The following is a 26,518-nucleotide window of genomic DNA, read 5'->3' on the forward strand; positions in this document are numbered from 1 at the left end:
GAAACGCTACCATTTATTAAGCCAGCTATTTTTTGTCAAGAATGATTTTAACAGCGCTGGAGGACTTACCCCGTCTCCCCACGGGACCCTCAGCTGATTCATCGCATGCAGGGTTAGAAGGAAAGCAGGGGACAGCCAGCCTTGGGGGACAGGGCGGCTCAGCAGCAGTGGCGGAGCTACACAGGGAGCCACGAGCTGCTCACAGGCGACAGCAAGCCAAGCACGGCTGCTCCGCAGGAGGCAGATGGGATGCTTGTGTAGGGCAACCCGGTCCCAGTTTGCTGGGATTCCCCCAAGTCCCTGGCAGGTGCCATCTCTGGGAATTTTGGACATTGTCCTGCTCTCCATGTTCATCCAGGGAAGCCCTGAGGATCTGCAGGGGAAGGGAGAGTGCTTGGGGGTCTCGGCATGGAGGGCAGTTTCAACTGTAGGTGCTGCTTCAGAGATACAAAGCTGCACTACTTGTGCACCTGACCACCTTCCTAACCACAGCCAGCTCACATCTCGCGTCTAGAAAGAGTCACAGCCAGGTCTTCCCTCTCTCTTGGCTTCCCATTGACATTAGGAGATGTTGTCTCCACTCCCACCAGCCCAGCAAGGAAAGAGGCAGGCTGCAGCCCACGCAGGCAGGGGAACGACAGCACGATGGCGAGAGCAAAGCCATCACAGCACTCAGCCAGGGACAGATGCGCCTGCGGGCTGTGAAGCCAGGACCCTCCAGGCTTGTCCACACGTGTGGAAGAGCCCCTCTCCTTGAAGCAGGGGGCCATGCAGAGGTCCTTCCCTGCACCGTTTGGTGAAAGCAGCAGGTCCTGCCCAAACTCACGCACAGCTCCAGCTGCAAGCCATGCTCTACAAGCCAGCGAGGGGCAAGGGGTGTGCTGGGAGGCATGGTGGGTGGACAGTAAAAGGCACAGGCAGAAGCCAAGGCTGAAAGGACAGAAAAGATGTCTCCAGGGCAGTGTCGCTGCAAATCCACCCTGGCAGAGGAGCCTCATGTTTCTGGTTGCTGGTAGGGGGCAGAGAACTGGCACCATTCATCACATGGATGGAGAATCCCAGCCATCATCCCCATCACGCTGCGTCAGGGGAAAGCGCGAGCCTTTCTGAGCCTGAGCCCCACAGGTCTACCAGGCTGCCCATACGCTGCCACGTCCCGGGGTGTCTGCAGGACCTGGTCGCAACATGGGAGACAGTCCAGAAACAAACTGGGAGGACTGGATCTCCATCTCCCACCCCGTGCTTTGCCCTTCTCATGTAATCACATGGGGGAGGGAAGTCTGCACCGTCATCCTTCCTCCGCAGGGCACGGACAAAGGCTCCCCAGCCCAACAGGAGCAGCTAGAGTGACCACCCTGATCATGCTTCAGATCAGCTTTACAGAGACGTTTAAACCATGCAGGGCTTCACCTGCTGGGAGGGGGTTTTAGCATCCACCATATGCCGCGGCCAAACTCCAGGTGCCCCAGGTCAGCTCTACCCTGGATGGACACTGACCTTGAAGATGATGATGGAAATGAGCACATCCAACAAGGACGCCCCGCTGATGGCCCCGCCCGGCACCTTGCATGCTGGTGCCACCGAGCTGTGGATGCATGGGAGCATCTCCTGTCCTATCTGGGTAGCCAGTTTGGGGAAAGGGTCCCCAGTTTTTGCAAACAGGAGGCTGAGGATTAGAGGGGAGAGATCCTAGGAGTCCCACTGTCCCAGGTTTCCCCACCAACCCTTCCCCACCACCAACACCAAGGACTACAGAGGAGTGACGAGCCACCTGCAAGCACCACCCCAGAGCACAGGATTAAATTTACGGGGACTCATCTCGTCCCGCCTCTCCCAGAAATGCGCCGCAGAGTGGGCACCCCATCCCTTAGGGCTGCATCACCAAACACTGACGGGGGGTCAGAGGAACAGTGCAACACCTCCAAGCCAGCCTGTCCCCCCAGCCCCAGCCACCCCAACTCTCCCAAGCGGAGACAAGTGAAGCAGAGCGGGCAGCTGGGAGAGCTGGACTGGGAAGGTGAAGCCATGGTCTACAAGAACGTCACATCATCCTGAGACTGGAGCCAGCGCCAGTGGGCATCGTACTCCAGGTGCAGTTTGCTGTTGAGTTTGCAGTTCTCAAAGTCAGCCTCAGCTTTCCGAGCCTTCCCACTCGGGTTCCCCTTCCCCAGCCTCTCCCCGGCCCCCGATGGCAATTTGGTGTCTCTGCCTGGTTCCAGAGAAGGTGGCTGCTGGCCCAAATACCCGTTGGCCACCTGGGGCTCCTTAGTAAACTGGTGATCCTGGGGCAGCCCGGGCGGGGAGAGGTCCACGTGGGGCCACTCGTGCTCCGCTTTGCCCTTCTCTTGCTTTGCAAGACCCCTCTCGGGATCAATCCTGACCCAATCCTGCTCCGCCCTGACCAGGGCTCTACCCGGCGTGGATGTGGCAGCAGTTTCGACGGCGTTTTGGGAATACTCATCCATGTCATCGGCCAATGTGTCCAGGTAGCTACCGACGGAGATGCTGTCCAGCCTGTCGTTGGGGTCCTGCAGGCTGTCCCAGCTGCCCCGCCGTGAGGCCGCCTGGCTCTCCACCAAGCTGTACTGGCTGCTGGCCAGGCTGCTGCAGCGGCTAGTCAGCGTGCTCCTCTCCTCCAGCAGCCACTTCACCGCCTCGATGCCCTCATTCACCACCACCAGCTGCTGCAGGATCTTCACATCGACTGCTCGCAGGTAAGCCTGGCAGAGAGACAGAGAGCACGGGGTTTTTTGGGGGGGACACACCAAGGTGACCCTGGTGGCTGAGGGACCCGAGTCCCAGCACACGCTGGCAGAGGTGTCACTGCGGTGGCCGCAGGTCTCCGAAGCTGCACGGCATGGGGGAACACCCTGCAGGGAACCACCTCAGGGCACCCTGCCCAAGACCTGGGGACACGACCATCGGGGACCAGCGACTTATGGCACCCATCAGCCACCAACTCCCTTGGGGAAATAAATCCAGGGCACCTATGTCACTGCCTCGTATGGGCACAGGGGTAAGCAAGGAACTGGAGGCACTGGGTGCAGATCTGAGCCCAGAGCATCCCCCAAGCTCTGGCAGGCAGCTGGCAGGGGAGGCGAAACCAAGCAGGAATGCGCCCGGACATTGCTCAGATCTGTCTGGACCATCAGCACCTTCCCGGATTGTTTTGGCCAGGCCCCTTCATGCATTTACTTTCCTCTTTCTAGGGTTTGATACAAGCCTGGTGATAATGTGACACAGCAGGATTTGGAGCCCAAGTCCCAAATCATGCCAAAAATGGGGGAGTACGGGGAGGGGGGACAGGTATTGCTGATCACACCGCGCGCCTCGCTGACTCCTGCCCCTCCGAGCCAGGGGAAGAAGCTCTTTGCAAAACTTCAGTTGCTGCAGAAACATCTGTTTTCCTAACGGAAAGCCCCGCATGCCAAGACATTCCTGTCTGTGTGATACTGGCCGCCAAAAGCCACTGGATTTCCCCTGCACAGGACGCAAATATTTTGCCAGGAAAGGGAATAAGGCGGCAGCGGGAGGAAAGAGAGAGAAAGCTATTGTGGGACAGGTATAGGCAGCCTGGGAGGTGCGGGTGCCCATGGACTTGTTCAAAAACATACCTCGTCCCCAGCACCAGCAAGCTGTGACAGAAACCCACATGGTCCCCTGGGATCATGTCTAAGTACAGCGCCCAGTCCCCAGCATCCGGTGCCCTCAGAGTCACCCACCCGCCCACGGGCGACCCGCCGGTCTCTTGGGATCCCTGTCTCCGGTCCGACAGCAAGCGCAGCAACAAAAGCATTTGAGGAAGGAGCCTGGGAAAACTCCAGCCAGGGTTTCAGCACGTGACACCTCTCAGTCCAGAGGACACTAAAAAAATGGGCAAAGATTTGTAGAGACCCAACACCAACCCCCAACTCCTCCCCATGCTCCTCAAGCTGGATTTAAATAAAAAATAGCAGTGATGTGCCCAGATTGGGGCAGGAGCCAGCTTCGAACTGCAGAAACTTCCTTTCTAGGCAAGTTATTTCAAAAACTGCCTACAACGGACTTTTCTGCACGCACTACTAAAGCATCTGGCCTTGGCAAGGGGAAGATGCGGGAGGAGGAAGGCTGGGAACCCCTGTTGAGGGGGGTTCCCCGTTTTTCTCTGCCTCATGCAACTGTGGCTGTCAGAGATGCCAGGGGAGCCACCCCAAGCGCAGAGGGTGGGGAAGGGCTCCCCACTTTCCATATCGTTTGCTAGAAAGGGTTGGCCATCAATTTGCTGCTACTTCAGGCCAGCCTGACCCCCCCTGTTGCACCTCAAGAAATCCCCTCTCCAGCAAGACAAGGTTAGCACAGGAGAAGACATAGGTCCAGCTGCTCTCTATATTCCTCCAGATGCAGTGATGGGTACACCACACCAACCCCATACCCATCCCAAAGCCCGCACGGCACTCCCTGCCCTGTGCCCACCAGCATCCAGACCCGGAGCAGCAGCAGCATCTGGAGGGAAGGAAGGTGACCATCGTCCTGAGTTTGTGGCAGGGAGCGGAGGAGACCCACCTGGATCCCTGCTCTGGGATGTGACACTGCACTGCTCCATGCCTCAGTTTCCCCATGTGCATCCCACACCACCATCCTCCACCACATCCAGAAATGTCCCCCCCTCTTTCAAAGGGGACTGTCACACTCCTCCCCATGTTGTCTAGGGACAGGCAGAGGGGTAGAGCATCCCTCCGGGAGGGGATACAGTCCCACTCCCCTCCCCAGCATACAAGAAACCTGCAGACACCTTCTCCCTCCAAGACATCTAGCCCGAGGGATAAAGCATCCTCCTCAGACCAGGAGGCAAGAGTGGGAATTTGCCATCTTCTCCTCCCACTACCCCTCGCCCTCCCCAGTCAGTTTCTCTTCTGAGCACTGGGTTTGCTGGTCTCTGCTGGGGGGTGAGATTTCAGTTCCTGCTCATGGGGATGGAGAGACGGGGTGGGGGGAGCCTCATGCTGGGTTTTGGGCACCCAAGTGCCGTTCCTGGGCTGCTGACCTGGGTGCGACGTGTGCCCCCTTCTTCACCGGCCGGCGAGAAGAGCCAGGGCAGAGAAAGGAAAAGCCTTTCTGAGCCGAGGTTAATAACGCACGGCCAAAGCCCGGCCTTGCAGACCATGGACTGACCCTGCCTGCACCTGGGCAGGGCAAACACCACCGCTGCTTCCTCCTCCTCCTCCTCCTCCTCCTCTGAGCAACCCAGGGCCCGCAGACCTTTCTCCTCCGGTCAGAGTGCAGCCTGGAAGCCGGCGCAGAGGGAGGATGAAAGCGGCGGGAGGATGAAAGCTTTTACACCGATGGGGAATGCCAATTTGGCCAAAGCGTGGGTGCAGAGGGCTCGGGCTGGGTGGGTCCCCAGCCCCCCCGGGTGGCAGGCAGGGACACGGGTGTATTCAGCCTGTTTCCCTATGGAAACGACGCTCATTCCCACCCGCTCGCTCGGCGGGTATGTGCGTGGGAGAGTCCCTTCCCCCAGCAGAACTTGAACCCATTGCCCAATCTCGCCACGTTTCCCGGAGGCGCAGGCATCGCCGGTATTTGCTCCCTCTACGGAAAGAGGGAGGCGAGAAAGCTGCCACCGGCACTCCCACGGTCCCCGGGAAAGGCTGCCACCGGAACCCAACCCTTTACTAGCCACTGGAGAAGCCCCAGCAGCAAGCGAACCCTGGGAAAGCTCCAGGCGATGCTTGTGCCTTGTCACCCTGGGGCTGACACACGGGGGGGGGGGGGGGGTGAGGACGCGCAGGGCCGGATCCAGACCGTGCCCTTGGCGAAGGTCCCTGCCCCAAATCCTGATCCCCGGGACGCCCCGATCCCCGCCGGAGCCAGGGCGTGGGGGGTGCCTGTGGTGAGGGGGGCAGCACGGAGGTGGGCAGGGGGTTCCGTGGGACCCCGAGGGGGGATGCTGCGTGGGTCGGGGGGCAGAAAAAGGCCAGGGGGGATGGTATGATCTGGGGGCTGTTGGGGGGGTGGGTGTCCCCAAAATGCAGGCAGAGCGCGAGGGGTGGCAGGCAGTTACCCGGGGGGGATGCAGTTATCCCGGGGAGCGGGGCAGTTACCCCGGGGGGCCACGCAGTTACCGGGGGGGGGGGGGTGGCAGGCAGTGCCCCCGGTGCCGCGGGACTCACCAGCTCGAGGCGGAGCGCCCGGAGGCGGTCGGCGAGCGGCGGGCGAGCGCCGCGGGCCGGTGCCGGCGGTGCCGGCGGTGCCGGCGGTGCGGAGGCGGTCTCGGCCCTCAGCCCCCGCAGCAGCCCGGCGGGCGGCCGCCGTCCCACCTTGCTGGCCAGCTCCCGCAGGTCGGCGGGCAGCGCCTCCCCGCCGCCCTCCATGCGGGTGGGGCGGCGGCGCCGCGCGGGGCGGCGGCCGCGCTGTCACCCCGGCCCGAGCCCCGGCCCCGCCCCGAGCCCCGGCCCCGCCCCTCGCCCCGCCCCTCCCGCCTCCACCTGCCCGCGCCCGGCTGCCGGTGGTGGGTGGGAGCAGTCGCGCGTCGGCCAGGTCCGCCGGGGAGCGCAGAGCGGCGCCGGGGGGGGGAGGCGGAGCCCGGGGCGGGGCTGGCGCTTGGCTCCGCCCCCGCGGCGTTTCTGCGGCGCCGGAAGCGGCGCGGCCCCGTTGGCGCTGAGGGCTCGCGGGGCGGCGGCGGTAACGCCGAGCCGGGCCTTGCCCGGCCCCCGCCCGCCCCAGCCTCGCCCCGCCTCAGCCTCCCCACGCCGACCGTGAGTAGCGCGGCCGGCACTCGCCCTCCGCGCCGTGCCGCTCTCGGCCCTCTCCGGGCTCTCCGCGGTCCCGAAGCGCCTGCTTCCCTCCCCCCCGCCGCTGCTCCGGGAGGGCCGCCCCTCCTTGCTGCTTCCGTCCCTGGTCGCCTGGGTCTCCTCTCCCGCCTGGGTCCCCTTCGCGACCCCTCCCCACACCCCCCACGTGCCTGCGTCCCTCTGCGATACCCCCCCCCCCCCCCGCCTCCGGCACCGCCGGGGTCCCGTCGCCCTTCCCCTGAGGGCTGTGCGTCCCCCAGTCGTTCTCTCCCCACCCAAGTGGCCGCTGTGCGGTCCCCACCCCATAACTGGTGCTCCCCGCCCTGCCTGGCCCTGCTGGGGGAGGCCTGTGCTCCAGCCGGGCCCCCACATCCTGCCCCAGGCCCGGTGGGTTGTGTGGGGAGCCTGGCCTCACCTGGGGACAGCCCCTCTGCCCCAGGATCTCGGGCAGGGCTGTGGCCCGGCTCTGGTCTCCGTGTCTAGGCTAGCTGCATCCCTGTTAGTGGGATCCCGCTGCTGCCAGCAGGGAGGGTGCCTCACCCCACCAGGGACCCTGCGGGCCCGTATGGCCAGTGATGGCACCTCTGTAACGCCTGCTGGTCCGGGGCCTATCGCTGGCTTGTGCTGCTTTTCCAGTGAGTGGGAGTGGGCCTGCAGCAGCCTTGCTAAGGGGTTGGTCTGGAGCAGAGATCTTCACTGGCCCCTGTGTTCAAGGGCTTCCCATTACCCCGCTTACAGTCCTTCAGCGAAGCCTGGCCTCGTGGGTCGCTCCCTGCAGGGCTGGGGGTGCTGGCAGGCAGGGAGGCTCCATGGGGCTTCTGCTTGTGGCACATGAGTGCTGTTCACGGCCCTGTCTTTGCTGGGGAGGGGGTTTGAAGGTGCTCGCCTCTCTCATCCTGCGCCCATCCCATCCTGGCAGGGAGTCCTGATGGACACGAGAGCAGAGCAGAGCGCGTCCTGACCCCTGCCCCGCGTGGCTGCCCCTGTGCCAGCCCCTGTGACTATGGATGAGTGGAAACCCAACCCTGCCATCAAGCCCCACAAGAAGCGGAGCTGGTACCTTGCCTGGAAGTACAAGCTGATGAACCAGCGTGCGCTGCGGAAGCTATGCCAGGTGAGTCACCCACAGGCCTGTGGTGGATTAGGGAGGATAATCTGTAGGGTTTACAAGCTTATGGAGCAGTTGTGTGGGTGGAGGTGGGTCTGCTGGCAGTTCTGTGTGACCTAACGTGCTGAGGAAGCATAACTTGTCCCCCGAAAAGCTACATCCGGTGGCTTTGTGCCCATGTGTGGAAGGGTCTGCCATGTCTAGCAGCTCCTTCCAGCTGCAAGTGGACCTGTTGGGTGGCTATGGCAGGAGAAATGATTATCCAGGCATCCTTGGGAGGCTTTCAGCTAGAAACCTGACTGATTCCTACGCTCCTGGTTCAGGACCTGTGCTGAGCACAGCAGGGCTCAGCCTGCAGTGGGAAACCACCCTTGCCCCATTTGGTTTGTAACTCAAACCTGGTATAAGGCACAACAGGTGGACAGAGAAGATAGGGCTGAGTAATGGGATCTCGTGCCTCAGAGGCAGCTAGTGTCTGGGAAAGCTGCAGGCTGGGTCGCTTGTGCTGTAAAAGGGCTAATCCTTGACAGAGCCAGCATCCTGGGGGGTGTCTGGGGATTTAAGGACAGGAAGAGTTTGGCCCCATGGCAGCAAGCTGCAGAAAAGGGGCCGTTCCTGAAATGAGCAGAGCTCAGTGAAATCTGGCAGTTGCTTTCTGTGGGAGGAAGCAGGGGAGGGGTTTGTGTGTGCCTGGGAGGACGAAGGCTCGGGAGGGCTCCGTGGGGAAGGAGACTGCTCAGTCCTGCATCCCCTGGGGTGCTCGAGGCTTGGGAACAGGCCTGGTCATTCAGGCAGGCATTGCTCATCATTTCGGGGGCAGTGGGCTAGAGCCTGTCTGCTATCATCTCTCTATTTCATGGCACTTCTGTAGCTTAAAACACAGATGAAAATTGAGCTTAAAATATTTAAACTAGAGCTGCAGCTATGGAGTAGCCACGTCTACAGCGGCTGTGCCTCGGTCAGCAGCTCTGACTGAGCCAGCCTTGCTAGACTTGGCTGTTGGTCCTTGTTCACTCTGATCACCTGGGCCATGGGGCTGCTCCCCTGCCTCTTCAGCACTGACCAGGGTGGAAGGTCTGGCAAGCTCATAAGGTGGCCTTGCTGCTGGCCACTAGGCACAGCCTGCTCCTTGCTGTGAGCCCAAGGCTCTGTTCTTCCCTAATTAAAAGCTTTCTGTGCACAGATCTCAAGGGGTGCTCGTACTCCTAAGTCAACAGCAAATCAACAAGCCAAAATGCCATACTGATGTTCATATTAGCACATTTTCTACCTGTCCATCTCTTGTTTTATTGCTGTTTTTTCATCTTCCTCAGTTACTTCTTGAACCCATTTGGCTGCTTGGCAGAGGTAGCAGGAACATGTAGTTTTGAGGTAATAGCTGGCCAGGTAGAGGGGGGGATCCTTTTACTGCTTCTTGATAAGGACAGGCCTGTGGGTGATCTCAACCCGATACCAGACCTCAGAGAATCAAGGGTCCTAGAGCTGAAAAAGGCATAGATTTTTAGGAAGCAAGCTGTAGGGGGGGTTGAGGGGCAAGGGAAGAGTCTCAAAACCACCCGAGACCTGTCTCAACATCCCCATGTGGGAGGACCAGGCTACGAGCAGGCTCCACCAACCTCTCCCCTCCTCTCCCTTAGTTGCTGTGACATCTCCACGCTGTCTTGGGATGCTCCAGGAGGTTAGCAGGACCCTGAGCTTGCGTGGTTGGGGGAAACCACCTGGTATGTCCATAGCAGGGTTAGGCCAAAGGGCCACAGCTTTTGGGCTGTGGGATGAATCTGTCAATAGCACTTAGTGATCAGATACCCCTGGATATGCCCTCTGCTTGCGGAGGGAGAGCCAAGAGTAGTGAGGCAGAGGTTAAGTTTACCACAGGAGCTGTAACTCTGAATTACCAAACTCTCCATGCAGAGACCCTCAACCTTGACTCAATATTTTAGCAGGAATCTGCTCACCAGTCTGGAAGCAGGGACACACTGGAAGCAGGTTAATTCTCGTGTATCAAGAGTTCAGTGCTCTCTTGCTAATGAAGCATTTCACCTGTATTTCTTTCTCTTTGCCTTTTCTCAGAAGAAAACAGGGAAAATGACAGATGCCTATGATCCCTTACAAGATCCCCTTGGGGTGCCCTGCAGCCTCTGCCAAGGAGGTGGCTTGATCTTGGGGTTGTTACTTACAAGTTGGTAACACAAAGCATCCTGCATTGCAGACAGGTGCTGTCCTCTTCCTGCTTGTGACTGTAATTGTGAACATCAAGCTGATCTTGGACACCAGGAGAGCTGCTTATGAGGAGGAAGAGGAGTCTGCACAGGACTACGGTGAGGGGCAGCGTCTTGCTTTTCTTTGAAAGCAAGGAAATTGGTGGGAGGGAAGTAATTTCTTTAAGTCAGAGCAAACTTGCGGCCAGCCACAGCACAAAAGATAGATCTGTGCATGTGGGTTTAATAAAAGTGAATAGAAAAGGCTGTTCCCATTCCTGGTCTGTCTGCTCAAGGCTTCAGCATGTTTGGCTGCAGAGGTCCATGTGGGGATAGCTGGGAACAGACCTGTTGCCATTTTGGATTTCCCATACCTGCCGTCCTCATAGATTCTGACCCATGGCTTGCTGGGCTGGTATTCCTGGTGGCATGACCTTCTGGAGGCTTGGCTGGGCTAGCACTGAGCAAGGACAAGCCACAGGTGCCTTGGCTGGCTGAGACTGGGTATTTCTCCCCTGTAGATGATGAGATGCTGAATGTGGAGGTCCCTAGGCACCCTGTCAGCAACAAGAAGGTCTTGGATGTTGAGGTGTACTCCAGCCGGTCAAAGGTCTACGTGGCTGTGGATGGGACAACAGTAAGTGATGGGTGCTGACTGTCCCTATGTGCAGAGGGTGGGTGGAGCTGAATGGGTGAAGCCTCAAGCAGCAGGTGGTGAGAGCATTTCTGTGGCTTGAAAGAAGGTCAGGAGTGGATTCCCCTCCTGCCTACAGGACTGTGGAGGTGTTGTCCCACATTGTCTTCTACTCTCGCATCCATCACTGCCATGAGCAAAGTCAAAATCTCACAGGAGAGAGACTTACCCCTGGTTTGGGGGCTCTGCTGTGCTGAATGGGTAGAGAATAAGAAGTTTTGGTGTATGGTTCTCATCGCTTCTCCACTTGCAGGTCCTGGAAGATGAGGCTCGGGAGCAGGGAAGAGGGATCCACGTCATCGTCTTAAATCAGGCTACGGTAAAGCATCCCCACATGTCTGCACTTGTCTTTCTTACTGGGGAGTGTTTGTCCTTGCTCTTTAACTATTGGGTGCAGTCCCTGAATGCTTGTTTGCCTGTAGCTTCCAGAGCACATATTGGTCACCCAGAGGGTCCCTGCAGTGTTTCTCTTGTGCTTGCCTAGCAGTCCTTGGGGATGTCGTGGTTTTACCCCAGCCGGCAGCTGAGCACCACGCAGCTGCTCGTTCACTCGCCCCCCATCGGGATGGGGAAGAGAATCGGAAGAGTTAAAGTGAGAAAACTCGTGGGTTGAGATAAAGACAGTTTAATAGGTAAAGCAAAAACTGCACGCACAAGCAAAGCAAAGCAAGGAATTAATTCACCACTTCCCATGGGCAGGCAGGTGTTCAGCCATCTCCAGGAAAGCAGGGCTCTGTCACGTGTAACGGTTACTTGGGAAGACAAACGCCATTGCTCCGAACGCCGCTGCACCCCCCCCCCCCCCCCCCCCCCCCCCCCCCCCCCCCCTTCCTCCAAGCTCCTTATAAACTGAGCATGACATCATATAGTATGGAATACCCCTTTGGTCAGTTTGGGTCACCTGTCCTGTCTGTGTCTCCTCCCAACTTCTTGTCCACCCCCAGCCATCCCGCTGGCAGGGCAGTACAAGAAGCAGAAAAGGCCTTGGCCTCGTGTAAACACTGCTCAACAATAAGTCCATAGAACAAAAAACATCTCTATATTATCAATGCTGTCTCCACCACAAATCCAAAACGTATCCCCACACTAGCTACTATGAAGAAAAATCAATCCTCTCAGCTGAAACCAGGACATTATCCACCCCTTGTTCCATACTATTTACGTCATGCTCGGGTCCCACACAATTCAATACATCCTCATTAAGCACCACCACCCTTCTCATCCCTTGATATAATATGCTGATATCATTCCCTTAGTCTGTGGACCACCCTTTTAAAATGTCCATAAATGTCCGCAAAATGTCCATTGGGTTCACTTGGTCCACAACCTTGGGCTCCATCCACCATGGTGGTCACTCAGGACAGGAGAGGTGGTTGACGTGGAGTTACTGGGCACCAAAACCAGCTCAGGTCAGGTCCACTGCTGCACTTGCGCTGCCCCCTGTAAGGCTTGTTCTCCATTGGTTCAGGTGATTTCTGCTACAGTAATTCCTGTAACAAGCAACTCAAATCATGGGTTACAACAATTTAAAGGTATTTCCATTACAATCTCCACCCCTGGTCCCTTCGAGTCAGACCATCAAGTTTACCATTGCAATGAACACCTCCCCTTGCCCCTGCTCCGGCTTGAACTTATCCTCAGACTGCAGTCCCTTAGGGGTCTACCTGCTCCAAGCGGAGCCTTATCCATGAGCCACAGTTTCTCCAGGGGTACACCTGCTGTGGCATAGACTTATCCACAGCCACAGTCGCTTCGAGGTGCACCTGTTCCAACGTGGCCTTCTCCATGAGCCACAATACGAGTTGTGACGTTGGGTAATGCTTTCCCATGGACCTCAGCGTGCTTCATGTCATGCGTGAAGGCCCAAGGGCTGAATGTGGGGACTAGCTCCCTGGCATACCAGAGAAGTAACTCATCCTGTTGCTCGGGGACTTCCAGGACAGATTTCCATAATTCTGCGTGTCCTGGCTGTATAGCATTTAAGATGCATCTGACGTTTGAATACCAACAGGGTCACGTGATGGCCAAGAGGGTCTTTGACACCTATTCTCCCCATGAAGATGAAGCCATGGTACTTTTCCTCAACATGGTTGCCCGGGGCCGGATCCTGATCTTCACCATTAAGGTATGTGACGTTAGTGTCAAAAGGAAAAGTCACCGTGAGTCAGGATGTCCTAAAGCTCATCTGGGCAGTTGTCTCCTGAATGTCATCAGGCATTTCCAGTGCTAAATGTCACATCCCCACCAGGCTACGCCTCCCTGGCTGGATCGCCTCCCTGGCTGGATCACCTCCCTTGTCCTCCCGCTCCCCCTTGTTACTACAGATACTGCTGTGTGCCCAGCAAGGCAGGAGAGCAAAAAGCAGATGTGTCAGAGCCTGCAGCAATAAACAAGAGGTTAGGTGGAGAATGAGCATGAGGAAATTAAGGATGGTTCCCAGTTCCAGGCTTTGTGGGGGACACTGTGGACTGTGTTGACTCTGGGCTGCTGCATGAGCAGTACTGTGCTTCTTCAAGGTTTCAGGTTTAGCTGTGTGAAGTGCTGCTGAATGCATGGCCCTGCTTGAGAACAATTTGGTCTTCAGAAAATGGGAGTCCACAACTCCTCTGACCTCTCTGTGGGTTGTGATGTGACCAGTAGGTTTAGTGGCACGGAGACCTTAAGAACCTGCTCTTGAAGGTTTCTGGCTCAGCCAGTTCAAGACTAGGAGTGCGCCCTGTACCTCTTTGGTACTGATGAGAGACTTTCCTCGTCTGCGTCAGGAGCCAGACCTCAGCTGCAGGGTTATGTTTTGTTCCAGGATGAAGGCTCCTTTCACCTCAAGGACACAGCCAAGAATGTCCTGAAAAGCCTGGGGAGCCAAGTCGCACCATTTCTGAGCTGGAGAGACATGTGGACGTTTGTGGGGAAGAAGGGAGGTGAGTCTAGCACAGGCTGGGAGAGGGTTCCTGCCTCCTTTTTTGAGGGGAAGCCAGGTGAAGACAAACCCAGCTCATCCTCAACACACTGTATGAGCAGAGAGAGAGCAGCAACTCTGTTCCTGCGGTTGAGGGAGGGGATGGAGGCAAAGCACCTCCCTTCAGTAGCTCGCTAGGGGACAACGGGAACAGGTGCCAAGCTGCCATCCTGAGCAAAAGCCCTTGGTCATGCCGTGACACAACGGGGATGGGCCCTTCCAGACAATTCTGACCCTGTGTCCCTGCTCCAGGGGAAGTCTACGGGGAAAAGCACGCCAAGTCACCTGCCCTCTCGACATGGGGTGACCCTGTACTGCTGAAGACAGAAGTTCATCTGACATCTGTGGAAGGTAGGAAGTAAGATCTGCTGTGTGGTGCCAGGTATCTCTGGGAGATGTCTGCCTCCTGCTCTTGGTGGTTTTGAGTCAAAGTCGTGGGTCTGTTAGCAACAGCCCAGGATGGATTTAAGGCTGTTTGAGATGGGGATGGTAAATTGTAAAATGGGGCCAGCTTTCTTTCTTCCTGCTTCCATGGCAATTCCAGGCATGGTTGTTGAGAAGGGTGAGAATGGAGAAGCGGTGACATGGTCTGGTCATTTGTCACCTCTCCAAACCAGGCCTGGTCCAGTCTTTTCTGACTGTTGGCCTTGAACATGGCCCATTGCTGCTCAGAGAGGCCGTATGATGGGGATGGCTTCTGAATGGCTCCTGTGGTTATGTCCTGCATCCAGAGGTGTTGCTTTTTCACAGTAATAAGGACTGGCTTGGTGATGGCTGAGCCCAGGGAGAGCTGTCCATGTGGCAGTGCAGCCTGGAGTACACAAGGTGAGGCCATGGGGATGAGCAGTCTGTTTTTTCTCCTTGTTGCCTCCAGATGCTGAGTGCCATTGGCCTGACATAGAGCTGAACCGCCGCCGGAAGAGGTTCTGCAGCAAAGTAGAAGGTTACGGCAGTGTCTGCAGCTGCAAAGACCCCACACCCATTGAGTTCAACCCTGATCCCGTGAGTGCAGGGGCAAAGTATTCAGGGAAGGCTCTGGGAGGGCTGGGCTGGACCAGGTGTGTTTGCAGCTCAGATGCAGAGCCCTGTCCTTAAGCACCAGCTGAGTGGTGAAAACTGCCCCTGGGCAAGCTCTTAACCCCAGCAAAGGTAAGGGGACTACATGTGGTCAGGTCATGCTGGGGAAGGGCAGTTCCCTTGCCTGACAGCTGCCCTGAGCTGCCAGGTTACCATGGCTCCAGGAACCTCAGCGTGAGCAGCAGAGCCCGTGCATTTGGAGGCAGAGCAGCTGTGATGGATGGCCTTTGGGCTGTCCTTGGCACAGTGCTGAAGGGTTTGGACAAATATTTCCAGGTGGATGCACGTTGGGATTTGGGAGCTGGGACTGAGGTGGGATGAAGGAGGGAAGCTGGCAGGGTCTCCAGCAGTGCTGAGTGGAGTCCTGGTTGGTTGGTGTGGTCCTGAACCAAGGGGTAGGGCTATGCAGCTCTGTTGTTTGACAGCGGGGCCATTCCCTACCCCTTGGATCCTGCTCTCACACACAGCACCACTCACACACATTTTTCTCTTCCAGCTCAAAGACAATAAAGTCTTCGATGTGCCTGTAGCTGTTATTGCAGGGAACCGCCCCAACTACCTGTACAGGTAAGCATTTCCAGGGGACACAGCTTCTCTGCTCTGTGCCACAAGGCCAGGCACTGCCCAAGCCCTCCCCTTCGGCTGGCAGGATCCAGCCTCCTCCTGGGGTAGCGCAAGCAATGCAGGCAGACCTGCTGGGACAGATCCCAGGGTTCTTGGTCATGGGAAAGGGAAGAGCCCAAGGGCAGAAGGTCCTGTTCCCTTACCATGCACCCTTTCCCCCACCCCAAGGGATCCACACCCCTCTGAGCAGCCTGGGCCCACCGGAGCTGTGCACTCAGGCCCCTCGATCTCTCCCCAGGATGCTGCGCTCCTTGCTGTCGGCTCAGGGCGTCAATCCGCAGATGATCACAGTCTTCATCGATGGGTACTACGAGGTGAGAGCATTCCCAGAGGCCCCTATAGCCAGGTCCTTGGTCCACCAGCCGAGAATATGTGGTGCTGGCCTGGTCCTTGGTGCGTGGCAGGCTGTGAGCCCCTTCACCCCTCCTCCTGCTGTGGGTCACACTGCTCCTCACCCCCTCCTGTGCGAAGTCAGTCAGCTTAGCCAAGCCATGGGTGTGGGTAAAGCTGCCTTGGCCTTTCCCAAAGCCCAGACATTACATCCCCGTGTCAGGAAGAGGCTGGTGTGCATGAATGAGGTGGTCATACTGGGCTCTTCATCCCCCTGTCTTGTTTGATGAGTAATCACCAGCCTGGGTCTAACACCACCTGTCCAGCTCCCTCGCATGAAGCAGAACGAATCAGTCTAGCTGTGCATGTCCAGCTCTACTCTTGGTAAGAGGCGAAGAGACCCAAATCCATCTGTTCTCCCAAGGCTCATGAAAGTTGCGGCCAGGCAGAGGAGAGCTGGTCCTTTAGAGGGCAAAGATCTTCCTGTCAGCTCAACCTTACAAAGCCCTGGAAGATCCATTTGCAAGCCCTGGCTCTCTGGCAGCAGGATGTGCTCTGGGACAGGCCTTTGGCATCCTAGTAGGTCTCAGCAGCTTTCTAGCCCTCATCTCTGCAGCAACCCGTGAGGTATTGTCTGGTCATCTTGTGGTGGAGGTGGGGAAGGGAACAGGCTTGTTCCCTTGCAGACCTCTCCACCACTGCCTTGTTGTGGGGCTGAGGGAGCTGGTGTGTTTATGCAGACTCTTGCTGCAGCACATCAGAGGGGTTAAAGATAGCAGCATCCATTACCATGGCAACTGGAGCAGCATCCCTCAGCTACAAGGGGGCAGCCTGGATGCTCATGCTGCCATGGTTGATACCAGGGAAAGGCGGAACGGTTGGTGCAATGAGAGCTCCTTCTCTCATTTGTGGCTGAGGTGGGATGGACAGTGAGGGGATGGAGAAGGCCTTGCTGGGGCCGTCTTGGGGGAGAGGTATATCAGCCCACACATAGATTACTTCTGATGCCAGTGCAGATGTGCTTGGTCAGAGGTCCCTGTCTTGGAAAAGACAGAAAATGTGAGAGAAAATGAAATTGATTGTGCCTTGACATTAAGCAGCTATATGGTTTTCCTGTCTATACCTGTTTTCTTTCTGCACTGTCCATGGGGGACTGGGGATTTGGACTTCTCAGATATTCTTGGATACAACTTTGAGTTTGCAGACTAGCAGGGCTAACAGAAATTTACAGTCATACTTAAGGGCTCTAGGGCTTAAGAGGGTTTGGTGATTTCCTGCTGATCTCCTTCTATGACCAGGTGACCCACCTAGTGGATGAGGGAAAGGCTGTGGATGTTATCTACCTGGACTTTAGTAAAGCCTTCAATACTGTCTCCCACAGCATTCTCCTAGAGAAGCTGAAGGCTCATGGCTTAGACAGGTGCACTCTTCACTGGGTAAAAAACTGGCTGGAAGGCCGAGCCCAGAGAGTTGTGGTGAACAGAGTTAAATCCAGTTGGCGGCCAGTCACAAGCGGTGTTCCCCAGGGCTCAGTCTTGGGGCCAGTCCTGTTTAATATCTTTATCAATGATCTGGATGAGGGGATTGAGTGTGGCCTCAGTAAATTTGCAGATGACACCAAATTGGGTGGGAGCGTCGATCTGCTTGAGGGTAGGAAGGCTCTCCTGGACAGGCTGGATCCATGGGCCGAGGCCAGCTGTATGAGGTTTAACAAGTCCAAGTGCTGGGTCCTGCACTTGGGTCACGACAACCTCATGCAACGCCACAGGCTTGGGGAAGGGTGGCTGGAAAGCTGTCTGGTGGAAAAAGGACCTGGGGGTGCTGGTTCACAGCCGGCTGAACATGAGCCAGCGGTGTGCCCAGGTGGCCAAGAAGGCCAATAGCATCCTGGCTTGTATCAGAAATAGTGTGGCCAGCAGGAGTAGGGATGTGATTATGCCCCTGTACTTGGCTCTGGTGAGGCCACACCTCGAATACTGTGTTCATTTTTGGGCCCCTCAATACAAGAAGGACATTGAGGTGCTGGAGTGTGTCCAGAGAAGGGTGACAAAGCTGGTGAAGGGACTGGAGCACAAGTCTCATGAGGAGCGGCTGAGGGAACTGGGGTTGTTTAGCCTGGAGAAGAGGAGGCTGAGGGGGAGACCTTATTGTACTCTACAACTACCACAAAGGAGTTTGTAGTGAGGTGGGTGTTGATCTCTTCTCCCAAGTAACTAGCAAAAGGACAAGAGGAAATGGTCTCAAGTGGTGTCAGGGAAGGTTTAGATTAGATACTAGGAAAAATTTCTTTACCGAAAGAGTGGTCAGGCATTGGAATAGGCTCACCAGAGAGGTGGTGGAGTCACCATCCCTGGAGGTGTTCAAAAAACATGTAGACATGGCACTTCAGGACACAGCTTAGTAGACGTGGTGGTGGGTCGACGGTTGGACTTGATGCTTTTAGAGGTCTTTTCCAACCTTAAAGATTCTATGATTCTATGAGTTCCTTGCTGTGGGGTCTTCAGCACAGCATCATTTGGAGCCTCACTTGCCCCCAGGAGGACACCCACACATGGGAGATCCCACAGGCATGTTCTTGGTGTCCCAGAGAGCTGAACTGCCAGAGAGTGGGGAGAATGTATCCAGACCCACACATTTGACGAGGTTTGTACCTTCCTGTTGCAGGAGCCGATGGATGTCGTGGAGCTGTTTGGCCTCTCAGGAATCCAGCACACTCCTATCAGCATTAAAAATGCCAGAGTTTCCCAGGTGAGAGACCCTTCCCAAATCCTGGGGGAGTTATTTCCTGGGACAGCATTCAGGGGAGGCAGGCTTAGCCCCACATCTGTGCCAGGCTACCCTTCCCCGTGGTCCAGGGGTCAATGCTAACACAGGTGACGATCTGTCTTTTCTTGTAGCACTACAAAGCCAGTCTGACTGCAACCTTCAACCTGTTCCCGGTGAGTGGCGCCTCTGCCAGGGCTGTGTGTAGCTGCTCACCCATGGGAGCAAGACAGTGCAGGGTTTCCCTGGGAGAGTGGTATCTGTGACACCCATCTCACAGGAGCTGGAATCAGTCCTGTGGAGTAGGGAACGGCACAGGCAGGGGACACTGCTTGGTGTCTCTGCTCTGTCCTGTTCTCCATCTTTCTGACCTCTCTCCTTGCCCTGCAGGATGCTAAATTCGCTGTGGTTCTGGAGGAAGACCTTGACATTTCTGTTGACTTCTTCAGGTAAAGCTATGTGTCCCTGAGCTCCTGTTTGGGTGGGGCATTTCCTGGGAGGTCTGTGGCTGCTCAGGAGAGGCCAGTTCCCTGCCATGCTGTAGCTCATCAATCTGAGGCTGAGCAGTGACCAAGCAAAAGCCGTAACCAAGCTCTGCCTGCAGAGCAGTCAGGTCTTGAACTCGCTGTCCTGGCACTTAGTGCAGGGTGCCTGCAAGGTCTGGGATATGTTCCTAGTTTGCTTTTGAGGGCTGCTGATCCATTCTGTACACACATGGTTGGGGCTGCCCTTTAGCAAGAGGACAAGGACAGTGTCTAATGGGGTTTCTTCTTGAGGAGGAGAAACTCTGGAACGGGAGACAATATTGCCCCCTCTCCATGGTGAGATGCTTGTTTGGGTGTTCCTCCCCTGATCTCACCAACATCAACCATCTCAGCCCAAGAGATGGGTTAAACAGTCCCAGCAGTTGTGGGTGGCTCATCCATTGGTGGAGACTTTGCCTTGGTTTGCCTGGGGGAAGGATGTTTGACCAGGGACCGGGCAACTCTTTCCTCAGCTTTCTGAGCCAGTCAATACACCTTCTGGAGGAGGATGAGAGCCTGTACTGCATCTCAGCTTGGAACGACCAGGTGGGTCAGGGAGGATGGTGGAACAGGGACACCTCTGCCCTGTGGTGTTCCCAAGTCTGGCTGGGGTATGAGTTTCATCTGTAAAGCAGGGTGTCATCCCCACCATCATCCTGGGTGGGTCTGTCTCCCCAGCCCTGGACTGTTCAGAAGTACCACGGCAAGTCACCATCCTGTTCCTGCTGTGTGCTTCCCAGTGGCTGTCCCCCACTCCCTGTGCTGGAGGTCTCCGTGGAGCAGGATGCCTCCTATTTTAGCAGAGTAAGGGTGCATTCAGGATGCTGAATGCTCCCCATAACCTTGCAGGGCTATGAGCACACAGCTGAGGACCCCTCGCTCTTATACCGTGTGGAGACCATGCCAGGCCTGGGCTGGGTGCTCCGGAAGAGCCTGTACAAGGACGAGCTGGAGCCAAAGTGGCCAACCCCTGAGAAGGTGAGTACCGTAGAGGGACCTTGTCTTCTGCACCCCCATCTCTGTCCATCAGCAGTCCCTGATCATCACCCAGTCCCTGTGGGTACAGCTCTTTGTGGGGCCCTGGCTCTTCCTGAGCTTCCGCTGGGAAGGATGCCCAAGCAGAATGGATTTGGGACAGACAGTAACTTGAGGGCCGTGTAACCAGCCACAGAGCTGGCTGGGATAGTCCAGGCAGGCTGGGGCCAAAGGGGCTAGAGCTGGTGTGGGCAGCCAGAAAGGTCCCCTGGATGGCCACGCTACCAAATCATGTCCCCAAACTTGAGTGTGAGTGGCAGTTTCCTGTCCCCAGCTCTGGGACTGGGACATGTGGATGCGGATGCCAGAGCAGCGGAAGGGCCGGGAGTGCATCATCCCCGACATCTCACGCTCCTATCACTTTGGCATCGTGGGGCTCAACATGAATGGCTACTTTCACGTGAGTGACCTCCCTCAGCCCCCAAGCCCCGTCCTGGTGCTAAGCTCTGACTCGGCCACCTTTCCAGGTAGCGGGGATACTTGAGGTGACCTCCAAGTACTGCTGACTCCTGACTGAAGCCCGTTTTCCTTCCCTCCTCTCTCTCTTCCTCCCAGGAAGCCTATTTCAAGAAGCACAAGTTCAACACAGTTCCGAATGTCCAGCTTAAAAATGTGGAGAGGTGAGTGCTGGTCAGGATGAGATCTGGATGAAACAGTTGCTCAGCCTGACCCTTGTCCCCTTGTGCTGGGGATATCTCCCTTCCTTCTGGAGCAACAGCCATAACCTCCAGCCCCAGCACACCAGCCTCCGCTGGGGAATCTTTGCAGTGGTTTTTGTGAGGTTGGGTTCAGCTGCCCTGTGCTGCTGGTGGACATGTTCAAGGGTCACGTTTTTGCTGTCGCATCCTCCAGGATATGTGACAGTCCCTGTTCTCCATCCATTGGCTCCAACCTGCCTTTTTGTGTTACACTGGACAGTCTTAAATTTGGATTATCTTGGGATGATCCTTGCTTATCAAACGGACTCTGCCCTGATCTCTTGTTCTCTCCTCCTCCAACAGCTTGAGGAAGGATGCCTACGAGACCGAAATTCATCGTCTCCTGGGGTAAGTGCCTGTAGGGAGGCTGGGTGACCACAGGGCACAGTGAGTGAACCAGCCAGGACAGAAGAAAGGGTGGAGGTGGCCCTGGCAGCCCCAGCCACCGCTTGCCTGTCTGCAGTACCCTGGAGTGGGAACAGGGAGGAGGTGGGGTCCCTCTCACTCCCTGTTGTGCTCCCACAGTGAGGCTGAGGTCTTGGACCACAGTAAGAACCCCTGTGAGGACTCCTTTGTGCCTGACACTGAGGGCAGGGTCTACGTCATGTTCATCAGGATGGAGCAGGAAGCAGATTTCACCACCTGGACTCAGCTTGCCAAGGTTAGGCTCCTGACACGGCCTGTGCTCACCCCTGCACTGATCTCTGCATTGCTGGGAAACATCTGGCTGTTGTGCTTGGGTTTGTCTGTAGCCTGGGACACAGCTCAGCAAGTGGATTCTTGCTGCCCTTGGGTAGTTTTTAAGCTTTTGGTGTTTACAGAAGGCGCTGGGTCATCCAGGGCAGATGCTTGGCTCAGTGGGTCTTACGACCTCCCTGTGTGGGAGCCCGGGGCTTGAGTTTGTCTGAATAATTTCGCTTGCCCGGAGGTGATAGTCAAACCCCCTATCCTGAGGCAGGAATGGGAGCGGGTTCCCCCTCTTCTCTCACTGATGAGTGGAGGGGTGCTGCCCTGATCCAGGTGCCATCCTCTCTGCTCTGCCTCAATGAGGGCAGAGGTGGTGGCTCTTCCCTTGCCAGGGGACATCAGGTGCTGGTGTCTGTCCCTAGGCTCTGATGCCTCTTCCTCTCTCCCCACGACCCTAGTGCCTCCACATCTGGGACCTGGATGTCCGCGGGAACCACAAGGGGCTGTGGCGGCTCTTCCGCAAAAAGAACCACTTCCTCGTGGTGGGGGTCCCTGCCTCCCCCTACTCGTGAGTATCAGGGCACAGCAACCTGGGTAATCACCCCCCACCCCCATCCTCATGCCACGGTCATTTGCTGCTGTCCCAGCCCAATCCTTGGGCATACCACCCCTCTTCTGAATCATCGTGGTGGGAGGAGGCACAGGATACATGACCAGGGCTGGCTGGAGGATGTCCCAGCGGGAAGGAGATCACACTGGAGAGGCTGACAGGGCTGTTGGGAGTTGGAGTCCTGAGGGAGATCACCTCCCATGCCTGCTCCCATCCAGCTTCCTCACCTGCAGGTCCAAGAAGCCCTCCTTGGTGACACCAATCTACATGGAGCCCCCTGCCAAGGAGGAGGGGGCGGTGGCAGTGCCAGCAGTTGCTGCAGCAGAGCAGACATGAGACTGGCAGCTGGGAAGCGAGGGGGACTGGGAGAAGACAGACACCTCCACGATGCAGAGACAGTTGGCAGCAGCTCTCAGAGGCTGATGACCGGACATGGACTTCCATTTCAGGCTGCAAAATGAGACCTCGGGCTCCCTCCAGCCCCCTATTGTCCTTCGCATGGGACAGTGTCCTTCCCTGTAGATATGCCACTCCCATCCCAGGAACTTTTTTTTTTAACACAGACTCTTTACTAACGCTGCTCCCCTTGCCCTCTGGCTGGGCAAGGCTGGAGGAAAGAGATGCTCAGTTGGAGTCTAGAGGCGGCCTCAAGAAACGCCTCTGCTTCCCTTTTTGGCCCCTGAGTCATGAGAAGGCAGCACGCTCGTGTGCAAGTGCTGCAGCCTACCAGCCGGGTGTTATTTATTAACTCTTGCCTGGCTGGATCTGTGCCCGGTGGTGAAAGCAGTGGTGATGAGGGGATCTTCCACCATCTCTTCTATCTCCTGCACAATGGATGCACCTTGAAGACTGTATGTTGGGTTGGACATCTCGCACACCAGCTTCACCTCTTGGGCTGGAACGACTGCTACAGCCCAGCTTGTAGGCAAAAGGGAATACTGAAGAGGAGATGAACTTGGTGTGGACACATAGGGGACACCCTGTACCCAGCACAAGGGCGGTTAGGTGCTCCTTTCCTCTCTCTGCAGCTCTAGAAGCTGGAGATGACTATAGATGGAAGTGGACCAGGCTGTGTGCTGTGGCTTAGACCATCCTCACCCACCTTCTCTGTGGGGAGCAGCCGTGCCCCCCGAGTCGTGGGAGAAGGGGTGAAAGTGCCTTGCAGAGCAAGATGGGAGCAGCCAGCAGGCATCCCTCCGGCTGCAGGGGCAGGATGGACCTGGGTTCTCTGGAGCAAGAGGTGCTGCGCTCTGGCATGGTCCTTGCCTGTGGTACTGTACCCTCCCTCTCCCTCCTCCCTGGCCAGGTATCCCCAGCTCTTGCTGAAGGCAGAGGCAGTTTGTTCTCCTGAATTCCCACCCTTACCATGGTACTTTACGAGCAGGGAAGCTGTGAGCTAAGCCTGGCTCTCCTGCTGTGGTACACCCCTCATGGAGAGGGAGGGGGGTCCCTATATCCCCTCCTGTGCCTTAGGAAGGACCCCAGGGCCCCCTCTTACCCCCAGCCAATCGGTACTAATGTCGTCCCCCCCTCCGGGGCAGTCCTGGTCCCCTTGCTCAGTATACCTCCATGTGTTATCCATGCAGCAAGAGATCCATTCTCTGCCCAGGTCCCCCAGCCTCTGGCAGGGATGCTACGCTCTGGCTTGCCCTTGGGAAGAGGATTTGCTGCTCAGCCCTTTCCCTGTGGTTGCAGGGGCTCTTCCCCTTCATTTTTGTCACTGTGAACTGAGCGTCGGTGTCTACACCACACTAACTTATTTATTTATTGCTTGTGGGAAGGGGAGGATAGCAGGAAAGCAGCGTGGAGAGCTGGCAGCCCCCAGCCTGCGTAGGGGCAGTTGTGGGAGGTTTGTCCATCCTGGCTCCATCCCCTGTTCCCCTCCTTCCTCCCCTGCCCAGCACAGGAATAGTTGTGAACCTGGGAAATCTGCTCCTCTGTGACCGATACAAGCCCTGTGTGGACACAGCGCAGCTCTAGCATGACCCCAGGGACTCTTGACTCTCGTGGTTCCTTGCATGCCTGTCCCAGGAGCAGGGCTGGGATGGATGCAGGAGGGGAACAAGAGGATGGTGCGGGATGGGACCCTTGAGACTGTGGTACTGGGCTTGGGTTCAGCCCTGCCCTCCTCTGCCACCCCCAGCGCTGCCCTTCACTGGGACTCTGCTAGGGCAGCCTCTCTGTGCTGGCCTGGGGGGGTGAAGTGGGTCCTTCAGCATGATGGGAAAGGGACTTGGCTCCTTCCCAGGGAAAGCAGATCACTCCCCATACTCTGCTTTGGAAAAGCTTCCACAGCTCTCCACCATGATGCCCTTTCCTTGGCATCTCTGTTCCCAAGGCACCGTTTCCCTTCTGCCTGAAACTAAATGTACCCCCTTTCCCTTCTTCTCTGGCGGGGCTCAGGCTTGGCTTCCTCCTGGGGCTGGGCAAGGTGGTCGTAGGGACAGGGAATGGCTAAAGGCGAGTTCCCCTCTCCTCTGCTGCCTGCGCTGCAGCGACCAGGGGGGCCATGGCTCCCTGCTCTCAGTGACAGCAGCACTTGGTCACCGGTGGGCTTCAAGCTCCCCCCTCTCCGCATACCGTGATGGGCTCGCTGGATGTTCTCCATCCCTCCCAGTTCCTCCAGCAAGGCTCGGGTGTGGCAGCAGTGGTAGGGCTGGGTGCGTGGGCATCCCCAGGGCTTGCGGCTTTCTGAATCGAATTATTTTTTCAAGAGTAAACATTGCAAAGCTGTTGAGCCTTGTGTGTTTCATGGCTGGCGTCATGCGTGGCCCAGGACCACCTGCCTGGAAAGGACAGAGCCCTGTCCTCTGTAGTGTCTCTGCACTGTACACTGCAGGGCTAGCTGGGGGCTAATGGTGGCCCCAGACCCCTGCCCTGTGGCTCCCATGCCAGCAGAGGTTCTCCATGCCACATGGTGACAGAGCAGCTGGCGCAAGTTTGCAAGCTGTTTCCTCCTTGAGTTTTACTGCTTTTTTTACCTTCAGTTCAGCAACTGATGGAAACTCCGACCAGCTGCCCAAGGACTCGCTCGGCGTAACCGGCCCCTGTGCTCCCCCTCGCACCTCCAGCCGCCCCACAGCCCTGGCCTCTGCTCTGCCCTTGGAGGTCAGCAAGGGGAAGTGGCTGTTTGTCCTGGGGTGGGGGGCAGCGAGCTGCCCGCCCCGATGCTTGCACCCCACCATCCAGCAGTCTGAGCCCCATGGGGCTGGGCTGCATTTCTGGCCTCTCTGGTGGATTTGGGTTTCTTTTCTTTGAGGGAAATGTGGTCTTGGAATAAGGACCCTCTGCCCAAGGTCACAGCAGAAGGAAGGGGTGTCATAGCTGGAGGGGACCGGACCCCCACCATCAACCAGCCACAGCTGGCGCTGAGACATGACAATTCATGTTGTGCCACACCAGGGCCAGCCCCTCCCTGCTCCTGTCCTGAGCTGCTCAGCCCCTGCCTGGTTGTGGCTGGGGATGGCAAAGCAAAAGCGGGGGCTGCGGGAGGGACCTCCAGCGAAACCACCTCTGCAGCGCAGCAGCCTTCGCTCCTCCCTACGGGGAGGGTGTGGGCAGGGGGGAAGCAAAGCCAAGCAAGGAGCAGGCTTGGTCCTGCCATGAGAAAAAATAGCTGCAGAACCTCTGGATCAGCCCTGCGTGGGTGACTTTTGCGGGAGGCCCAAGAGCTGTCTCCAAATTTCTGCCCCCGTGGGACAGGGAGCCCTGGGAAGGTGGGAGGTGCACCCATTGCCGGGGCATAGACCACAGGACCCAAACAAAACTGCGACAGGAGACCCTTGGCCACCAGCATGGACCAGCCGCAACCTGCATCCCATACTGGCTGCCTCCTGCTCCCTGCAGCCAGGCTGGGCTTCTTCCTAGGCAGCTCCCACCCCTCCCTGGGGCCAGGCACAGCTTTTGAGGGGGGCACCTCCTTGCCAGAGGCTTTGCCCCCAGTCCCGGGAGCTTTGCTTGGTGGTGTGGGAGTGGGCTCTCCTGTCCACATCTGCCTCCTGCCAAGGCCAAACCCTGCAGCGCTGAGCCCCTGCCAGGGTGCTGTGGGTGAGGGGACAATCCAGCTGCTGGGACTGATGCCCATGGGCAGAGACCTGCAGGGTGATGTCGGCCCAGGTTTGAGACCCACCACATCTTGCCTGCCTTGAGGAGACGGTATTTGCAAGCTGCTGTTTATAGGAGCATCCCCTCCTGAAACGGAGAGATGATGCTAAAAGCAGGTTAACCCCCTCGAAGGGGAGCCCTTGTGCCGAGCTGCTGGAGCACTTTGGCTCATACCCCCCAGGTGATGGGGATGCCAAGGTTCATTGTCTGAAGGAGCTCAGTCCTGGGGAGCTTCTTAGAGGAGCGAGGTCACTCACCGTTGTGCCCTTTCTCGGGGTCCCACCCACCTGCTGGCTCAGCCCGCAGGTGCTGGAGCATCCCCAGGTGTCTGGGAGCC

At 57.2% G+C, this 26,518-nt stretch overlaps 2 protein-coding genes across 3 annotated transcripts; one reads left to right on the forward strand and one right to left on the reverse strand.

Moving 5' to 3' along the window:
• Window positions 1–6,434, reverse strand: LURAP1 (leucine rich adaptor protein 1). Its single transcript, XM_075759513.1, has 2 exons — window positions 6,153–6,434; window positions 1–2,720 (listed from the first exon to the last, which is right to left on the reverse strand). The coding sequence occupies exons 1-2, from the start codon at window positions 6,351–6,353 to the stop codon at window positions 2,031–2,033; spliced, it is 891 nt and encodes a 296-aa protein (XP_075615628.1). The 5' UTR covers window positions 6,354–6,434; the 3' UTR covers window positions 1–2,030.
• On the forward strand, window positions 5,726–24,814 carry POMGNT1 (protein O-linked mannose N-acetylglucosaminyltransferase 1 (beta 1,2-)). 2 transcript variants are annotated; one of them, XM_075759512.1, is made up of 22 exons: window positions 5,726–5,863; window positions 7,693–7,887; window positions 10,091–10,199; window positions 10,601–10,716; window positions 11,027–11,092; window positions 12,785–12,898; window positions 13,574–13,691; window positions 13,982–14,080; window positions 14,604–14,731; window positions 15,303–15,373; window positions 15,669–15,744; window positions 18,425–18,508; window positions 18,658–18,699; window positions 18,914–18,972; window positions 19,521–19,593; window positions 19,897–20,025; window positions 20,357–20,482; window positions 20,638–20,702; window positions 21,084–21,128; window positions 21,306–21,441; window positions 21,926–22,035; window positions 22,311–24,814. In XM_075759512.1, exons 2-22 carry the CDS (start codon window positions 7,777–7,779, stop codon window positions 22,411–22,413), a joined length of 1,980 nt encoding a protein of 659 aa, XP_075615627.1. In that variant the 5' UTR covers window positions 5,726–5,863; window positions 7,693–7,776; the 3' UTR covers window positions 22,414–24,814. The 2 variants fall into 2 exon arrangements, with proteins under 2 accessions (XP_075615627.1, XP_075615626.1); XM_075759511.1 differs by lacking the exon at window positions 5,726–5,863 and adding an exon at window positions 6,599–6,737.
• The last annotated feature ends 1,704 nt before the right edge of the window (window positions 24,815–26,518 follow it).

Source organism: Balearica regulorum, chromosome 8 (assembly GCF_011004875.1).
Source record: "Balearica regulorum gibbericeps isolate bBalReg1 chromosome 8, bBalReg1.pri, whole genome shotgun sequence".
NCBI classification, from domain to species: domain Eukaryota; kingdom Metazoa; phylum Chordata; class Aves; order Gruiformes; family Gruidae; genus Balearica; species Balearica regulorum.